The 20,601-nt window shown below is 35.6% G+C and overlaps 1 protein-coding gene across 5 annotated transcripts in view; it reads right to left on the bottom strand.

The window, feature by feature from the left end:
* The window catches only part of FAM149B1 (family with sequence similarity 149 member B1), a 74,553-nt gene that overhangs the window by 33,456 nt on the left and 20,496 nt on the right, over window positions 1–20,601 (bottom strand). For 4 of the 5 annotated variants that reach the window (XM_032313177.1, XM_032313175.1, XM_032313178.1 and 1 more), the window contains 4 exons: window positions 17,806–17,948; window positions 16,899–17,015; window positions 5,959–6,126; window positions 1,137–1,324 (listed from right to left, as the gene is read on the bottom strand). In XM_032313177.1, coding sequence (XP_032169068.1) covers window positions 1,137–1,324; window positions 5,959–6,126; window positions 16,899–17,015; window positions 17,806–17,948 — 616 coding nt within the window. The remainder of the gene's footprint in view (window positions 1–1,136; window positions 1,325–5,958; window positions 6,127–16,898; window positions 17,016–17,805; window positions 17,949–20,601) is intronic. The other variant, XM_032313176.1, reaches the window with a different exon arrangement.

Raw genomic sequence — 20,601 nt, 5'->3', positions numbered from 1 at the left:
ATAAGCTTCTATTTTGCTAGCTGACTAGCTCTCAGTCTTTCTTGCTGGCTGTGAAAAGGAAAGCTGATGTGACTCCTACAGCTACAAGAAACTAGATGCTTCTAAAAAGGGAAGTGGATCCTTTCCTAGTTGAGCTTCTACAAGAGAACCTAGTTGCGGCCAATACCTTGATTTGCAACTTTGGGAGATCCTAAGTAGAGGACTAGCTAAGCCATTCTTGGGACTTCTGACCCACAAATCTGTGAGATAATAAATGTGTGTTGTTTGAAATTGCTAAGTTTGTGATAAATTTTTTTGTGTAACACAGAAAACCAGAACAACTCTTAAAAAGCTAAATATACATTTAACCATATAATCAGACCATTCCACTCCTAAAAATTTACCTAAGAGAAAAGGAAATGTATATTCAAAAAACTCCTTATACAGTAACATACAGACCAGATGTACATGTAATAGTCACAAACTGAAAACAATCCAAATGTCCATGAACAGGTAAATGGATAAACAAATTATGAAACAATGGAATACTTGTTAGAAATAAATTGCTAACACACAATTACATGGATGAATCTCAAAATCATCATGCTGAATGAAGGAAGCTGGCTAAAAGTAAATATCGTGATTCCATTTATATGAAACTCTACAAAAGAAAAACTAAACTATAGTGACAGAAAGCACATTTACTGTCACTTGGGGATGGTGGATCAGGCACAGGCAGAAGGGAAGGATCACAAAGGTCATGAACTTTTGGGGGTGATGGATATGTTCATTATATTCACTGTTTTGTGGCTTCATGTTTGTATACATAGGTGACTTTACCAAATTGTACACTTCAAATATGGTTTATTGTGTATCAGTTCTTCTTAAGTAAAGCAGAATGTATTTGCCACTTGCACATTTTTTTTCTCACAAATAACCATATTCAAAGAAATCACAGTCTAGTCATCATAGAATGGGCTCTGTTACTCATCCATTCATTCTCAAATAGTTTTTCAATATCTGTTAGTTAGTGTCTGTGGGAAATGCAAATATGAATCTTTTACACTAAGGAAGTATATAATCTGATAAAATAGTTAATTAGGCTTTGGAAATCATCAATAATTATTTTTTAATATTGTTTTCACAAAGATCCTTACCAGAAGCCAATCCCTCCCAATGACTACGTGTCAGCTGCTCCATACAATTCAGAACCTTGCTCCATACGTCGTCAAACACATAAGCAAGGACATCCTCTTTCATGCAGTAAAATGGAGCAATGGGAGGGTATCCTAATTTCTGTTTCTCTGGAGCTGCTTGTAATTTCTTTCCTTGAAACCCCTCTTCCCTGTAACAGAAGCAAATAAGACTTCATGGTTATTCTTTTTTTTTTTTTTTTTTTTAGATTTCATTTATTTATTTGACAGAGAGAGAGACAGTGAGAGAAGGAACACAAGCGGGGGAGCGGGAAAGGGAGAAGCAGGCTTCCGGCCAAGTAGGGAGCTCAATGCGGGGCTTGATCCCAGGACCCCGGGATGCTCGATTCTAGGGCCCTGGGGTCACTACCCAAGCCGAAGGCAGACACTTAACAACTGAGCCAATCAGTTGCCCCCAAAATTCATGGTTGTTATTTACTGTGTGTTCACCACTGTCCTTCGTGCTTCTTAAGGAGTGTGGTTTGTGTGCCTTTCACCACCACTGACTCAGCATAGATATGTTAGCAGATGTGTTAAGCTGCCTTGTAATCTCAGGGAGTTCTCAACAGAGGAGAGTGAATCTCCCTCTTTACTCCCACCTTACCCACTACTCTGCCCCCTGCCAAAAAGAACAAGAAAAAGAAGACTGAGACAGAGTGTATATTTTTTAGCTTTAAACAGATAAACACCGTCAACTGAGCAATAAGCTATGACAAGCATACAGAAATAATCTTTTTGTTGTAACTGGATACCATTTAGGTTAATATTAATGTAATATCTAATCATGGGCATATAACTGTGCCGCATAATTACTTGAGGCAATGATTCATTGGGGAAATAGTGTACTTTTACTAATCCAAATAAACGTTAGGTAGTTGGCTGGAAAGGAAAAGGGGGGGAGCCAAATAGCACAAAAAGCTACTCTGAGGCTCTTCTGGAGACCTTGCATCTATCTGTAGGCCAGAAACTCTCAGCCAAGTCTTCTCCATTGCGGAGTCCCAACAGCCCCAGTATTTTGGGGGCAAAACTCTAGCTGACAGATGTACTTACTATGACAGATGTATTATAAATTAAGATAAAGCAAATTCTGGAACAGTTGGATTACAAAGAAATATTTTAAGGCCTCTACAGTGAAAATTATCCCTAGGGTAGCAGAGGTCTCAAGAATTAAATGGGAAGCTGTAAGCAGGAAAGAAGGATGCTAAGATGTTTGTACAGGGCAACTTAAGACTTTCCCCTCTTCTTTTCCCAGAAGAGCTGGCCTGGCTTTAAGTTGGGGAGAAGGCTGATTAGTCTTAATTGTATTTAAATTTGTTTCTTTTTATAGGACATAACACTTTCTTATGATGAAAAAAATTCAAATTATACAGAAGGAAATGTATATATGTAGTGAAAAATAAGTTAACATCTCTGTCCCCCAGTCACCATTCCCAGAAGCCAACATTATTTATAGTTTGATCTAGAGAAATAGTTACATTATATACTATGCTGCTCCTCTCTCTTTTACTTAACAATGTAACTGGCCCTTGATCCCTATTAATACAGATCAATATGCCTCTTAAAAAATAGCTGCAGAGGGGGCGCTTGGGTGGCTCAGTTAGTTAACCGTCTGCCTTCAGCTGAGGTCATGATCTCAGGGTCCTGGAATCGAGTATCACACTGGGATCCCTGCTCAGCTAGGAGCCTGCTTCTCCCTCTTTCTCTCCCTCTGCCCCTCCCCTCTGCTTGTTCTCTCTCTCCCAAATAAATAAATAAAAACTTTAAAAAAAAATAGCTGCAGAGTATTCCATTAGATATACCCCAGCATATCTAACTGGCCAGTTACTAACCAACCAACCTTTTGTTCTTATAGTCAGTACTGTATTTAATATCCTTGTACGTAGTTCTTTGGCTACATGGGTATTATATCTGTAGGATAAATACCTATAAACAGAATTACTGAGTAAAAGGATATATGCATTCCAATCGGAAAGATATTGCCCACTTTCCTCTAAAGAGGAAAAATCTCCAGTGTTGAAAAACATGCCTTTTTTTTTTTAATTTCAGCATAACAGTATTCAATATTTTTGCACCACACCCAGTGCTCCATGCAATCTGTGCCCTCTCTAATACCCACCACCTGGATCCCCCGACCTCCCGCCCCCCCCACCCCGCCACTTCAGACCCCTCAGATTGTTTTTCAGAGTCCATAGTCTCTCATGGTTCACCTCCCCTTCCAATTTCCCCCAACTCCCTTCTCCTCTCTAACCAAATATGCCTTTTTTTTCCCATTCAAGTAATTATCAAACTTCTTTATTTTTTTTCTCTGCCACTCTGACAGGTAAAATAGTATCTCATTATAGTTTTAATTTGCATTGCTGGTTGCAAATGAGATTGAATTTTATTTCCTTTATTTAAAATCCATTTTCTTGGGTGCCTGGGTGGCTCAGTCAGTTGAGCGTCCAACTCTTGGTTTCAGATTAGGTCATGACCTCAGGCTTGTGGGATTAAAGCTCATGTAGGACTCCATGCTCAATGCAGAGTCTGCTTGTCCCTTTCCCTCTGCTCCTCCTCCCACTTGCACACTCTCAAATAAATAAAATCTTAGAAAAATAATAAAATCCATTTTCTTTTTATGTGACCCATTCATTTTTTAAAAAGATTTTATTTTATTTATTTGACAGAGAGAGATAGCAAAAGAAGGAACACAAGCAGGGGAAACAGGAGGAGGAGAAGCAGGTTTTCTGCAGAGCGAGGAGCCCAACTCGGGGCTTGATTCCAGGTGCCTGGGATCATGACCTGAGTTGAAGGCAGAAACTTAATGACTGAGCCACACAGGTGCCCCAAACCATTCATATTCTTTATCTGTTTTGTCCTTGATATTTTCCTTGTTGATGACCATATTAAGGAAATTAAGTCTTTGTGCATGTATAAACTGCAAATATTTTGCCAGTTTGTCATTTGTCTTTTGAATTTATGAGGTTTTTATGTAGAAATTGTATTTTATGTAGTTTTTAAGAATTTCTTAAATGACTTATAGATTTTGTGTTATGATTAGTTAGAAAGGCCTTTCCTATTCCCAAATTATTTTTTTAAAAAACAATCTTTCATATTTTATTCTTCTAAATTTATATGATTTCATTTGCCACATTTAAATTTTTTATATATGTGCAATTTATTTTATTTGAAGAATAAGTTAGGAGCCTTACTTTTTTAGATGATTTTTTTCTATGTTGCATCAAAATCATTTGCTGACATTATTATATATCCTGATTTTGTATAGGTGTTTTGGTTTATTTCTGGGCACTTAATCGTTTCAATTAGAAACATTCTAAATGTTCAACTACTCTGTCATTTTTAATCAATATCTCAGTGGTATTCTAAAGGGAAGGCTGCCTTTCTAAAAGTCTTCTATGTTAGGGCACCTGGGTGGCTCAGTCAGTTGGTTAAGTATCTGACTCTTGGTTTTGGCTCAGGTCATAAATTCAGGGTTGTGGGATCAAGTCCTGCACTGGGTTCCATGCTCAGCAAAGAGTCTGCTTGAGATTCTCTCCCACCCATTTCCTCTCCTTCTGTCCCTTCCCCTACTCATGCATTCACACTTTCTTTCTCTCTCTCTCAAATAAACATATTCTTTTAAAAAAAAAATCTTCCTGTGTTACCTGAAAATTAACTTTTATTTATCAGAAAAAGGGAAAGAAATGCCCTTGGGACACCTATGATGCATTTAAATCACATTTTAAATTAGGTAAATCAACTTTTTTTTTTTTTAATATATGTTAAACCAAGGGAGAAGACCTTTGCTTTGAGGAAAAGAAAGAGAAATTAGAGATAATTTGAGCTAAGCCAGATGAAGTGAAGGTAAAGGGGACAGTCTCTAGAAAACCGTAAGTACATAGTTACTATTCTCTTGCAACAGTGAGTTTGCTCAGTGGTGTTACATATAGAAATCTGGGTTATGTTTAGCTGACACTAGAATTGTTTACAGGGAGCAGGAGAGTAAGCATGGCTCAGCGGGAAATAGGTAGAAGTCCAGAATCATGTGACACAGTAGAAATTAGATCTAATTATAGCCTCATTGCCTAAAATGAAATTCTCACTTCCATATGTGTTGCTCTGACTATAAATTCTGGAACTTTTGAATGCTTAGAGGAATAGCTTAAGGGGTTACTGTTTGAGAAAGGAAGCATAGAATAAAGAAGAGAGCACTGGATTTAGTATAAGATGAATAAAGTTTTAGGTTTTAGCTTTACCTCAGACAAATCATTTAACCACTCTGATTCTCATCTATCCTATAAATAATATCTATGTCACAGGACTATTGCCAGACTATAGTAAGAATGGATATAAATAAACATTATTAATTGTAAAGTCTGTGCTAAGTTAAGGTTTTATATAAACTATATATATCTTTCAAACATGATTTATGTAAACAAAGTTCACACCTCTTCAACTAGGTTCTTTTGAAGAGTTTCAGAGTTTCTATGAGTTAACTTGTCATGATTTACAAAAGGTAAAATCAAACGATGAGAAGAAAAAAAATTAACTCATTTTAAATGTTTAATCTCAGAAAGAGGCAAATGACATGTGCAGGAAGAAAATACAGAAGGAAGTCTGGTACAAAGAAGCAACAGGAATTTGTATCAATTTAGCACATGAATTCTGGATACCTGAGAAGTGACAGGAAATAAATAATCAAGTGACATAAATCTAATTATAGGTAATATTGGCAGTATACTTTAGAAAAAATAGATATTAATAAACAAAATAGGAGGGGAGTAAATAGCTTTAAAGCCATAATACTCACATATCAGTGTGGTCGAAGGCTAGGTATTCCTCTATTATTCCTTCAGAAAAGATTACACAGTCTTCCTCTTCTCTCTCCATAGAATACAAACTAGGGGATTTGGCAATGGAAGATGCTTTATGAGCATAAGAAGATGAAAAATGTAACTTCTTTCCCCTAATACCAAATCTGGGAGAGGAAAAAACAAATATTAATTATGGACAACATCAATAGTTCTTAGAGCATCTCAGTCATACAGGTTTCAGCTCAAAATCCTGAAGAAAATGAAAACATTAATTTGAAAAGATATATGCACTCCAATGTTTACTGCAGCATTATTTACAATAGCCAAAATATTGAAACAAACTGAAGTATCCACAGATAGATGAATGGATAAAGAAGATGTGGTGTACACACACAGTGGAATATTACCATAAAAAGACTGAAACTTGCCATTTGCTACAACATGGATTGAAGTAGGGGATATAATCTTAAGTGAAATAAGTCAGACAGGAAAAGACAAATACCATATGATTTCACTTAAATGTAAAATCTAAAAACCAAGACAAATGAACAAACCAAACAAAACAAAACAGAAACAGACGTAAATACACAGGACAAACTGGTGGTTGCTCAAGTGAATGGGATTGGCCAAAATAGGTAAAAGGTATTAAGAAGTATAGACTGCCAGGGTGCCTCGGTGGCTCAGTGGGTTAAGCCTCTGCCTTCAGCTCAGGTCATGATCTCAGGGTCCTAGAATCAAGCCCCCCATCAGGCTCTCTGCTCAGTGGAGAGCCTGCTTCCCCCACCCCCACCTGCCTCTCTGCCTACTTGTGATCTCTCTTTCTGTGTCAAATAAATAAATGAAATCTTTTCAAAAATAAAAAGTAAAAAGTCAATGAAAAATTAAGAATATTTATTAAGAATTACAACTTTCAGGTACCTCCAGAGGTTATATGCTTATTTCAGTAACTCCATCATAGTCAAAATGCGTATTCCTTAAGGACAGGATTTCCTTCGGAGAAAGCCAGTCAAATCTGAGCAATTGTTTTTTAAAAATGGCTCTGTTTAACCAAATATTAGATTTAACCAATGTATATTTTGTGTTATTCTTCACACTTTTTTGTACCTTAGGTATTTTTTAATGGAAAAAAAAAATAAACCCAAGGCAATTTTCAGCAAGGCTAGTGGGAAAATCTTATTAAAAGACATTTTGGAAATATGTATTAGCAGCTTTAAAATAAACATACCTGTTGATTCCATCATTCAGTTATTTTCTCTGTAGGGATTTCCTTCAAGGATATGACCTACAAGATTTGGCTATAAAAATTATCATTATAGAATTGTTTATAATTACAAAAAATACCAAGTGTTCCAAAATACACAGTTGGGGATTGGTTGTTTAAATGATGAAATAGTCATGCAATGGAACATTATGAGGTCATTAAATTAATGTTGTGGGAGAAAATGGAAGATGTCCACAATAAAATGATAAGTATAAAAAAGATTATAAATACATAGTTTCATAAAACTCTACACATATGTGGCAGAGAAGGGTAGGTGCTTCCCAATATCCATTCTTTCCTAGTAAATAATGCCAACTTAATTCAGAAGAGCAATACATCCATCTCAAAGACTGCATTTCCCATTACCATGTAGTCAATGTAACTTATGAGATATGAGCAGAACTGTTTTGTGGGATGCTGGGAAGGCTGTTTAAAGAAAAATGGCTTGGCTATAAGAAGTGCCCTTTTGCCCTTCTGCCTTTCCTTTCTGCTATCTGGGAAGTGAATGTCATGTTTGGAACTCTATCAGCCATCTTGGACCATGATTCTTCATATGTTAGAGAAAAACATCCTGATTTAGTATGGTATAGCAAAAAGATGAAAAGAGTCTAGGACCCTGAAAACACCATGCCACCACTGTACTACCTTTAGATACTATTCCTCCAGACTTCTTTTAAAACAGAAGCAATCTAGGGGTGCCTGGGTGGCTCAATCAGTTAAGTGTCTGCATTCAGCTCAGGTCGTGATCCTAGGGTCCTGAGATCAAGTCCCACATCAGGCTTTCTGCTCAGCATGGAGTCTGCTTCTCCTTCTCCCTCTGCCCCTCCCCCTGCTCGTGCTTGCTCTCTCCCTCTCTCTCTCAAATAAATAAGTAAAACCTTTTTTTAAAAATAAAAATAAAACAAAAACTTATATAAGCTATTAAATAAAGTGTACGGTATATAGGAAGTGACTGGAAATGTATGGCTAGACTGTGTAGAAATTTGAGTATTAACTCGGGCTAATTGTTAGCAATAAAAAGTACAGTTTTTAAGAAGAGGAATGACAAGATCCTTGCTTTAGATGACTGCATGGCAGGGCCCCTGGATGGCTTAACTGGTTAAGCGTCTGACTCTTGATTTTGGTTCAGGCCATGATCTTAGGGTCATAAGATCACCTGCATAGGAGCCTGCTTAAGATTCTCTTTCTCCCTCTCTGCCCCTCCCCCACCCTACCCCCTGCTCACTTGTTTGCTCTCTCTTAAAAAAAAAAAAATATTGCTGTGGTGGTGATGAAGAAGATAATGCACATCTGACTCTTGGTTTTGGCTTAGGTCATATGGTCTTATGAGTCCTGAGATTGAGTCCCATGTTGAGCTCTGCGCTCAGTGGGGGAATCTTCTTGAAGATTCTCTCCCTCTGCCCCTTCCCCAGCTCCTGCACATACATGTGTGCACTCTCTCACTCTCTCTCTCGAATAAATAAATAAATATTTAAAAAAAAAAAAAAGATAATGTGGTTAAGGAGACTAGTGCAAAAGATAAAACAAGAGCAGACAGGCTGGTGAGTGTCTGGACCACAGCAGGAGGCACCCTATATTTGGGGATGGAGAGATGGTTAAGAGGTGAGAAACAGTTTGGAGAACCAACACATGTAAATCGGCGGGTATTACTGTTTACAAAAAGTCTCAAATTTGAAACTTAATGTTTTTTAAGTCTCTGTTCTGAAATTCTAAACAGGGATTCTCAAATCCAGCTTACAGATTCATGCCAATTCATGACAACATTTTTACTGATCTACACCAAAAGGAGGAAAATAAGAACAGTGCCCAGGAAGACTGCCAAATTTCCTTTCTTGAAAAGGATTGTTCTTATTTTGAGATATGTACTTCATGCTTTTTTGTGTGTTAATATGTCTTTTCTTTTATAAAATAGTGATGTTAATTTTTGCTTTTTTTTTTTTTACCACAACAAACAAAAGCTGTCATGTCAAATGCTAGATACCCAGTATTCTATATGTTATTGTGCTATTGTGTCATTACATTTGTATTATTAACCAATCATTTCTTTAATCTGTGGTAACTTTTTTAAAAGATTTTTTAAAAATTTCTTTATTTGACAGAGAGAGAGAGAGCACAAGTAGGCAGAGAGGCAGGCAAGGGAGATGGAGAAGCAGGCTCTCTGCTGAGCAGGGAGCCCAACGCAGGGCTTGATCCTACTAACAGAATTTTTTTAAAAAATTAAAGATTTTGTTTTGGAGACAGAGAGCATGAGCAGAGGGAGAATCGGGGGAGAGGGATAACCAGACTGCACTGAGCATGGACTGGATATGGGGCTCGAACTTAGGACCCTGAGATCATGACCTGAGCTGAAACCAACTGAGCCACCCAGGTGCCCCTTGGTTTTATTTTTAAGTAAACTCTACAGTCAACATGGGGCTTGAAATCACAACCCCTTGCTCCCACTCTGGGATCAAGAGTTACATGCTCTATCAACTGAGCCAGCAGGGACCCAAAGATTTTTTTTTTAAAGTAATCTCTACATCCAATGTGGGATTATATATAATTTGCTTAGTAAAAAAATAACAGTGGTCTTGCCTAATCATGTATTGCTCTGGTAGTAATATTTAATTTGAGATGTTTTTTTGTGAGAGGAAAAAAATCATGGCATTTTATTTTTCTCCCACATGCACGGAGGATAAAATGACTTTGCTAGGGTTTTTTTGTTTTGTTTTGTTTTTAAGATTTTATTTATTTATTTGCCAGAGAGAGAGAGAGAGAGAGAGAGAGAGAGAGAACACAGGCAGGCAGAGTGGCAGCAGAGGCAGAGGGAGAAGCAGGCTCCCCACTGAGCAAGGAGCCCGATGTGGGACTTGATCCCAGGATGCTGGGATCATGACCTGACCCAAAGGCAGCCGCTGAACCAACTGAGCCACTCAGGCGTCCCAGACTTTGCTAGGTTTTTTAAACAGAGTTTAATTTGGAGCCAGTCCACCCAGGTATAGTAAGCCTTCATGGAGGTAATCACTGCAAGACCCTCAAATGTGGTTGAAAGGAACATGTGGCCAAGGGCACCTTCCTGACCAGGATCTGAAAAGTATAATTAGCCACTCTTAACTCCATTTCAGATCAACCTTATTATCCAGTGGACCTCTAGAAAGGATTGAAGTAGGGGAAATTTACATGAAGGAGTGATTTCATGATGCCAAAAGGAAGAAAACATAACTTAGTATATTAGAAAGGAAATAAGACTGGATGAACTTCCAGTATAACTGAAGTACCTCCATGGCTTTGGAGAGCTTCAGAAAACTCTTTATGTATAAATAAATAAATAAATAAATAAATAAATAAATAAATCTGATTTGTAATTAGCTTAACTGCCCCTTCCATTTAGGATAGTTGTAAAAAAGAAATCAAAGAAAATGAAAACAAAGGCTATAATTTATAATGAGCGATACAAGGGAGGTAGGCATAGGACCAAGAGCAGCCATCCCATACCACCTTAATGATTTTTGTAAATTGTGGTAAAAAATATAACATTAAAATTTCCATCATAACCACTTTTTTCTTTTTAAAGAATTTATTTATTTATTTGTCAGAGAGAAAAGAGCAGGAACATAAGCACGGGGAGTGGGAAAGGGAGTAGCAGGCTTCCCACTAAGCAGGGAGCCCGATGTGGGGCTCGATCCCAGAACCCTGAGATCACGACCTGAGCCAAGGCAGACACTTAAAGACTGAGCCACGCAGGCACCCCCATCATAACCACTTTAAACTTTACAGTTCAGTAGTGTTAAGTATATTCACATTATTATTGTGTAGCAGATTTCAAGAACTTTTTCAACTTGAAAAACTGAAACTCTAATCCCCATTAAATACTAATCCCCTCCCCTGCTCCTGGCAATTACCTTTCTACTTTCTATGCTTCTGGCTATGCTAGATACATTATGTGAGTGGAATCATACTGTATTTGTCCTTTTGTGACTAGCTTTTTTCACTTAGCACATGTCTTTGAGTTTCATCCATGTTGTAGCATGTAAAAGGATTTCCTTCCTTTTATAGTGACATATTATTTTATTGCACATAAATATCACATTTTTTTTAGCCATTCATCTGCTGATAGACATTTGGGTTGCTTCCAGATATTTTGTCAATTGTGAATAATGCTGCAGTGAACATGGTTGTACAAATACCTCTTTCAGATCCTGCTTTCATTTTTTCCCCCCCTTTGGATACATATAGCTGGGAGTGGGATTGCTGGATCATATGATAATTCTATTTTTAATTTTTTAAGCAACTTCCATACTGTTTTTCACAATGGCTACACCATTTTATATTTCCAATAAAAGTGCACAAAGGTTCCAATTTCTCTGTATCTTTGCCAATACTTTTTTGTTTTCTATTCTGTTAACAGTGGCCATCCTGATGGGTGTGAGGTGATATCTCATTGTGGTTTTGATTTGTACTTTTCTTATGATTAGTGATGTTGAGCATCTTTTCATATGCTTGTTGGCCATGTATGTATCTTCTTTGGGGAATTGTGTAGTCTAGTCCTTTGTTCATTTTTAAATTGGGTTATTTTATTGTTGTTAAGTTGCAGAAGTTCTCTTTATATCCTGGATGTTAAGCCCTTATCAGATATGTGATTTGTAAATAGTCACTTCCATTACATAGGTTGCCTCTTCACTGGATTGACTGGTTTTTTTGATGCTCAGAAATTTTTAAGTTTGATGTAGTCCAATTTACTTATTTTTGCTCTTGTCGTCTATGCTTTTAGTGTCATATCCAGTAAATCATTGCCAAATCCAATAGCCTGAAGCTTTTCCCTTATGTTTTATTCTAGGAGTTATATAGTCTTAGGTCTTACATTTACGTCTTTAACCTGCTCGGAGTTAATTTCTATATGTGGTGCAAGGTAAGGTTCCAAATTCATTCTTTTGTATCTGGGTACCTAGTTTTCTCAGCACCATTTGTTAAAGTGTCATTTCCCCATTGTGTAGTCTTTGCACACTTACTGAAAGTCATTTAGCCATTTATACAAAGGTTTTTCTACTCTGTGCTCTCTATTCTTTTAGTGATTTTCAAGGATTACAGTTCTGCATATAGTCATACTTTTTAATATCTTGGTAGGCATTATAGTTAGCTCATTTTTGCTGAGGTATGTATTTAAAATAAAGGTAGACAGATCCTTATGCTACCTTGAAACAGAAATGAGCATATTTTTTTTTCAAGTAGAAATGCCCTTAAACTCATATTCTCATGGTCCTTTTTTGTCTGTGTTTTCTCCTTATGCTACCGCCATCTTCTATTATTTTATGCTTCTGAAATTCCATTTTGACCTAGGCGCCAATTTTTTTTTGATTGGTAACATTGTTTTGCAACTATAATATCAATGTATACATTAATTCATTTTTCAAATCATTTGGTATCATATGTTATGCTTTAATTTAGTAAAAAACACTGAATGCTAACCATGTTGTAATCACTGTGCTAGGTGTTAAGAAATACAAAGAAGAAAATACTGTATTTCTGTCTTTTTTTTTTATTGTACCACTTTTCTCTGGCCAAATAACTCAAGAATAGAAACTGGACCAAATACCTAGTTTAGTGCATTTGACACCTTAAAGAAAGCCAATGTGAGAGAATTAGTGAATGAGAGAGAGAATGACAGGAAGATAGTGAGAGATGTAGGCTTAAGTCAGCTTATGATATAATTTTATATTTTTATTTTAAATTCAATGTGAAGTTCTTGAAGATTTTTAAGTGGGAGACAGAAAGTATCAACCCTTAATTTTAAAAGGAAAATCAGATATAATGTTGAATGGATATAATTTGAAATATATTTTTTTAATTTTTTATTTTTTATAAACATATATTTTTATCCCCAGGGGTACAGGTCTGTGAATCACCAGGTTTACACACTTCACAGCACTCACCAAAGCTGAAATATTATTTTTATAGAAAGTCTCAGTCATTTATAAACCTTATTTTGTGGCAAATTGATTTGTTAAACTGCAAAAAATCAAAATGAATTCATGACATATTTTTCCATACCTCTTACAGCAAAAAGTAATAAAACAGCAGCAGCACCAAGTTACAGATTTCACTACCCAAATTTTGTTCTCAAATACTCTTAGCCTCTCAACAGAAGTAGGTCTCCTTACATTTCAGCTGATTTTATGTCTTGGAGAAAAAATTAAATATAGGTCTGGAACATCCTGCTGTAACCAGAAAGCAAGGATACCGTCAAGACAAAAACAAAAGAACTAGCTTGACATGGCCAAGTTGTAACAATCTGAGCATCAATAGTAATTTTGATTAATTAAAATATATATTTTTCAGTGATCTGAGTTCAAACTGGTACTCAAGAAAATATCAAGTATGGACAAAGTAGTAGTTACATGAAAGTAAATATCATGGATTATGTTTGTTATTGCTTTCCATAAGCAGTAGTATGCTAATGAAGCTGGATAATTTGTTTCATCTAGGTATATGTCTGTGTATGAAGTATAGATAGATGTTTATCTGTATAGTAAATGAAAGTAATAATTGAAAACTGTAAGCAAATAGTCCAGAAAAGCAAATCCAAAAATAAGAAGAGCTACTCAGTAGTGGGGTAGCAAGTAGAAAGGAAAGAAAGGAAGCCTGCAGTATGTTGCTGAACGATTTAGTCAGATATCCTAAAAAAAGAGGGACAAATTGCTCAGGCTTGATTACTTATTTCCTTGGAGATGAGTGTCCAAATGGAACTACTACTTATAAAATAATAAGGCATATATAAATATTATGCTAACAGGTAAATATATTAATGACATGACATGAATTATATAATTTTGGTCAGTAAGAAAGAATATATCATTTCTGTGGAAGACATTGCTTGGTAAAAAACTGGGTAAGTTATATAAAAAGAGTAAACTTAAAAAGGCTTATTGATGTAATGCATGAGGTTTAAATTTAAAAAGAAAGCTCAGTCTAGTGACAAGAAACTTGAATTTAAATCCCTTGAGAAAAGTAAACAAATCCCATTATCTGACTATTTAGTTGATAACCCAGGTCCTATAACCATAACTGGCCTAATGCAGTAATGTTTTACTTTGTGGTCTTTTGAAAAGTCTACAAGTCCAAAAAAACGCATCAAAACTACTGCTACTAAAACTCTTAGCAGATGATTCAAATAAGTAAAACTACAGTTTGGTAAAAAAAAAAAAAAAAAAAATTAGGAACAACAACAACAACAAAAGAATTAAAACTATGATACTTTACAATAGATTTAAGGGTAAACATAGGTTTTGAAATAATTCTATTTAGGTTTTTAAAAATATTTAAATTCCAGTTAGTTAACATACAGTGTGATATTAGTTTCAGGAGTATAGTATAGTGATTTAACACTTGCATACATCACCCAGTGCTCATCACAAATGCACTCCTTAATCCCCATCACCTATTTCACTCATCCCCCCACAACTCCCCTTTGGTAACCATCAGTTTGTTCTTTACAGCTAAGGGACTATTTCCCTTTGTTTTGTTTTGTTTCTTGAAGTCCACATATGAGTTAAATCATATGGTATTTGTCTTTCTCTTAGTTTGCTCAACATTATACTCTCTAGATGCATCCATGGCAAGATTTCGTTCTTTTTTATGGCTGAGTAATATTCCATCGTGTGTGTGTGTGTGTGTGTGTGTGTGCACGCGCGTGTGCGTGCACGCACACCCCCCCCATCTTCCTTATCAATTCATCAGTTGTTGGACACTTGGGCTGTTTCCATAATGCGGCTATTGTAGATAATGCTGCTATAAACCTCAGGTGCATGTATCCCTCTGAATTAGTGTTTTTATATTTTTTGGGTAAATACCTAGTAATGTGATTGCTCGATCATAGGATAGTTCCATTTTTAACTTTTTAAGGAACCTGCATACTCTTTTCCAGGGTGGCTGCTCTAGTTTGTACCAACAGAGCAAGAGGGTTCCCCTTTGGGCACCTGGGTAGTTCAGTTGGTTAAGCATGTGCCTTCGGCTTGGGCTATGATCCCAGGGTCCTAGGATGGAGCCCCCTGCTCAGCGGGGAGCCTGCTTCTCCTTCTTCCTTTGCACCTCTCACCCACTCATGCTCACTCTATCTTGCCCTCTCTCTCTCAAATAAATAAATAACTCTTTTAAAAAAGAGGGTTCCCCCTTTCTCCGTATTGCTTACCAATACCCACTGTTTCTTGTATTGTTGATTTTACCCATTCTGATAGCTATGAGGTGATAATTCATTGTAGTTTTGATTTGTATTTTCCTGATGACCAGTGATGCTGAGCATCTTTTCAGGTGTCTGTTGGCCATTTGCAGGTCTTCTTTGGAAAAATTTGTGTTCATGTCTTCTGCCCATTTCTAAATTGGATCATTAATTTTGGGGATGTTGAGTTTTATAAGTTCTTTATATATTTTTGGACATATCAGATATGTCATTTGAAAATATCTTCTCCCATTCCAAAGGTTACCTTTTAGTTTTTATTGATTGTTTCCTTTGCTGTGCAGAACTTATTTTGATGAAGTCCCAATAGTTTATTTTTGCTTTTGTTTCCCTTGTCTCAGGAGATATATCTAGAAAGAAGTTGTTATAGCTGAGGTCAAAGAGGTTACTACCTGTGTTCTCTTCTAGGATTTTTATGGTTTCAGTTCTCACATTTAGGTCTTTGTTCTATTTTTAAAGATTTTATTTATTTAGGTCTTTGTTCTATTTTTTAAGATTTTATTTATTTATTTGAGAGAGACAGAGTGAGCACGAGCAAAAGGAATGGCAGAGGGAGAAGGATGGGGAGAAGCAGAGCCCCGCCAAGCTGGGAGCCCGATGTGGGGCTCAATCCCAGGATTCTGAAATTGACTGGAGCCAAGGGCAGATGCTCAACTGGTGAGCCACCCAGGTGCCCACTTTAATCTATTTTGAATTTATTTTTATGTGTGGTGTAAGAAAGTTGAATAATCCTATTTAGATTTATTTTGCTGTTGTTTAAAGAGTTTGAGGTATTCAAAAGAATTAGCTGTTCTAAATAATATACTAATTATACATCTTAAGCTAATAAACTAATAGTTTAATTTCTGTAAAGAAATTAAGTTGTAATTAATACTACATGTTTAAGAAAAAATCGGTTTTTCAAAATTTTTTCAAAATATCTTTTTTTTAAAGATTTTATTTATTTATTTGTCAGAGAGACAGATCATGTGAGTACAAGCAGGTGAAGCGGCAGGCAGAGGCAGAAGCTCCCCACAGAGCAAGGAGCCTGATTGTGGGACTCAGTCACAGGACCCTGGGATCATTACCTGAGCTGAAGGCAGATGCTTAACCAACTAGCCCTCCAGGCATCCCTCAAAAAATCTTTAAAGTGTTTCTCAGACCTCTAAATGTTTTTAACCCAGTCTATCTACACTTTATTTCAAGAAGGAAGTGCCTGTATTTATAGATAAACATAAATACAGAGATAGAGATGAATCTAAGTAACAAAAATATCCTTAAACCCTAGGGAACGTCTTACTTTTCAAACAAAAAAATTGTACAAGAAAATTCTTACGTGCACAAAAACTATAGTTAATCTTAACAGAATTCTCTGTGCTTTATTAAATACCAACAAGTAAAAAGTTTTTTAATCCCCTAGTATAACTGGCAGAATGTAACACTTACACATTTGGATACATAAATACTCACATATTAAAAATACTCACATAGTAGAATCTCTTTCTTGAGAAAGTGTTGCCTCATGTGAAGCTGAAACAACAGAAGGGGATCTAGGATACAGTCCATAACCTTCACTTGGAGTGATTATCTGCCTACCCAGAATCCTTCAAAATGAACAACATAAAGAGACAATTAAGCATCTTTACCTGTCATTCATACAAAATGTAGATATTTTTGGAACAAATTTACTGGCTCTATATAAAAGACTACATACTTAGTCTGATACTGATTAAGAATAATTTTTGGGAGAAAATGTGAATCCACAGAGAGAGGTATAGCTCTCTTCCAAAAAATGGAGATGAAAAAGATAAAGCTAAAGCCTCCCCACCATTGAAAAAATCAAGGAAGCTGAGCAAACATTTGTAATTTTCCCTCTATCCTCTACAATAATCTTCATTAATCTGCCAAAATGGATGAAAGCCAGGCCAATTTAGTGAAAATTATGAATTATATTCTTAAGAACATGATGCTTTATAAATTTTAAGTATAAATTTTAAGTCATAAGTACAGTAATGTGGTTTCTGAGGAACGTTTCCTAACAGCTTATGTCTGCTTTCAAGTATACATAAGAATTTTCTTGTAGACAACAGTGTAAACAAATACATTTTCTGACCCTCTTGCTCAAAAGAAGAGCTGTTTGGATGGCCACAATACACAGATCTCAGCTACTGGTATAGAAATTGTTTTACTCAGGACAACATAGTGGTAATTAGGAAAACTCCAAGAAACTTCCATCAACTTGAATTTTCTCTCAACTGAGTCTGTATACCATATGGCCTTATTTAAATTCATTAAAACCAAGCCTATAAAGATTTCAAAATAGCAGCTTTTTTAGATATCTGCTTTCCAAGTTTTAGTTAACCATGATACAAGCCAACCATGGGGCTCTAATACCTGAGGTGAGGAAAGCTACATGTCCATTGTTGGCACTCTTCTTGTAGACTCTTAGTATGCACACTCAACTTCTGCTCATATAAGAGCTCATCAATGGCTGTGAACATTGCCTGGACTTTTTCAGTGGCATTTTGATCAAGTTCCTAGAAGAAAATACCACACCAAAATATTTAGGTAACCTTTTAAAATCATAAAGGTTGAAAGCAATCAAATTTTGTTTTCAATACTTAATCCATTTCAAATACTGTTGAATTTCCATGATAGAAAAGCTATTGAATTTTTGTATTTTATAATATTCAGATTTCCTTTATCGTATTATTCAAAGAAAATTTATAGAAATATTTACTTTTTAAGTAACATTTTTTTCATCATAAAAATATTATGTTTATTGTAATTTTGAAAGATCCAGAAAAGTATGAAGAAAAATTAAAATTACCAGTAGTTCTACCAAATATAATGACTGCTAATTTAAGTATAGTTGCTTGGTTCCAGTATTTTTTTTAGAGCTATCTCAGTCAATCCTATAAATTTGACTCTTGAACAACATGGGGCCTGGGGTGCTGACCACCACGTCCCCCCAGATGCACAGTCGAAAATCCATATATAACGTTTGAGTCTCTAAAAACCTAACTACTAAGAGTCTACTGGTGATTGGAAGCTTTCCCAATATCCCATATTTTATCTATGTATTACATACTGTATTCTTATCATAAAGTAAGTTAGAGATTATTGAGAAAATCATAAGAGAAAACACATTTACAGTACTGTACTATTTTGAAAAAAATCCACATAAAAGTGGATCCACACAGTTCAAACCTGTGTTGTTCAAGAGCCAAGTTTAGTCTGTATTCTTCAGTTGACAGTTTAGGTTATGTCCCTGCCCTCTGTAATTCTTTAGCAGCAGCCATAGGGATCTGATCGTGTTTTCTGATTCTCTGTTTACCCTCTACTTCATCTGTATTTATGCATCCTTTTATATTCTGGTGGAAGAAAAGTTAAACCTTTTTCAAAAGTATAAGATAAGAAATCTGTATTTTCATTCCAAGAATGAAAATCATCTTCTACCCAATTAAAAAAGGCTTGCTAAACAGATATGAAGGTTAACTTTAAAGACTGTTGACCTTAACAAAAACAAGAGTCAGCTATTTTATCTGCAAAATGAGCTTATTTGGGAATAGCAGAAAAGTGGAATTGGGGACAAGCAAATTTATGGCAAACCACAGGCAAGTCCAGAAAAGAGGAGAGGGGCTTGCTTTTATAGGTGAAAGGAGAAAGCTAAAAAGGTCCATTATGGCTTCTCATTAGTTGAGTGTGGTGGTTTCTCACTAGCTGGGCTGTTGCTGGGTAGGAAGAAATTCTTCCTTCTGTTAGGATATATAAAGTAAGCTTCTTCCTGTTGGGGAATACGAGTTATGGCTTCTTATGGAGGTTGGTAGCGTGTGAGAGATCTCCTTTAGGGCTTCTCAGCTCCGTGTTTAATGACATTTATTTATTTTCACATGACTCAAATAATATTCTAAAAATTTCTTACAGTTTTCAAACTCCTGCGGGGGTACAATGGGACTTTACTAGTCACAGTGAAATTTGTTATTTTTTTCATGGAGGTCAAAGTTCATTATTATAGATAGAATGGGATAATGTTGAGAAAGAAGTGACTAGGCACAATCTCCTAGCAAGATATCTTTTTTTCTTTTTTTTTTTTTTTGCATCACATGCATTTTTTTTTAAATTTTAACTCCAGTATAGTTAACAATAGTGCCATGTTAGTTTCAGATACAATATAGTGATTCAACAATATCATACATCACCCTGTGTTCATCATGACAAGTGCAGTCCTTAATCTCCATTATTCTTTCACCCATTCCCCAGCCACCTCCCCTTCGGTAACCATGTTTGTTCTCAATAGTTAAGAGCCTGTTTCTTGACTAATTTATTATTTTTTTCTATTAAATATTTATCTACTTAAATACTATTCTTCTTGTTGGTATTTGCCTATTAATACTTTTCCCATTCCTTTATTTTCAACATTTGGGTATCATTCTGTCTTTGACATGTTTATGTAAATAGCATGTAGCTGGAATTTTAAAATCCAATTTCAGAGACTCTTTTATTACTAGGTGAATTTTATCCACTTTTACTTATTGTAATGTGCAATATTTGAATGTATTTCTACCATTTGTTTTGTGTTTGTATTTATCCTTCTTTTTCTTGTGTTGTTTATTGTCTTTTCCTTCTGTTATACTGTTGCTTCATGTAACCCATTCCTTTCTTCTGCCTCTTTCTTCTTGGTATTATCTATCTTTGAATAGTTCTCTCTCTCTCTCTCTCTCTCTCTATATATATATATATATATATATATGGGAAACTCTTGTTCCATAGATGTTTAAAATGTCTTTATTTTGCCTTCACTATTGAATGCCAATACATCATATATTTATATATCTCATTTATCATATATGAGATATATCAATTCAAATATATGTTACATACACACACACATACATATATACATAAAATTTAGCACTACCAGAAGTGTGTGAGCATTAAATTTTGTTCCACATCCTGGCTAAAACTAGGTATTGTTGGTCTTTATAGTTTTAGCAGTTTTAGTAAGTGTGAAATGGTGCATCATGACAGTTTTAAATTTCTATTCCTCTGATGATTAATGATACGGAGCATATTTCTATATTCTACTTGGTCATATATCTTCTTTCATGGAGTTCAAGTCTCTTGCCCGTTTTTTTCAAATGCTTTGTCTTCCTAATATGGAATTTTAATGTTTTGAATACAAGTCCT

This window comes from Mustela erminea, chromosome 14 (assembly GCF_009829155.1).
Source record: "Mustela erminea isolate mMusErm1 chromosome 14, mMusErm1.Pri, whole genome shotgun sequence".
Lineage (NCBI taxonomy): Eukaryota > Metazoa > Chordata > Mammalia > Carnivora > Mustelidae > Mustela > Mustela erminea.
Note: the sequence above shows the minus strand (reverse complement) of the source record. Positions and strands in the feature narration are given on the sequence as shown.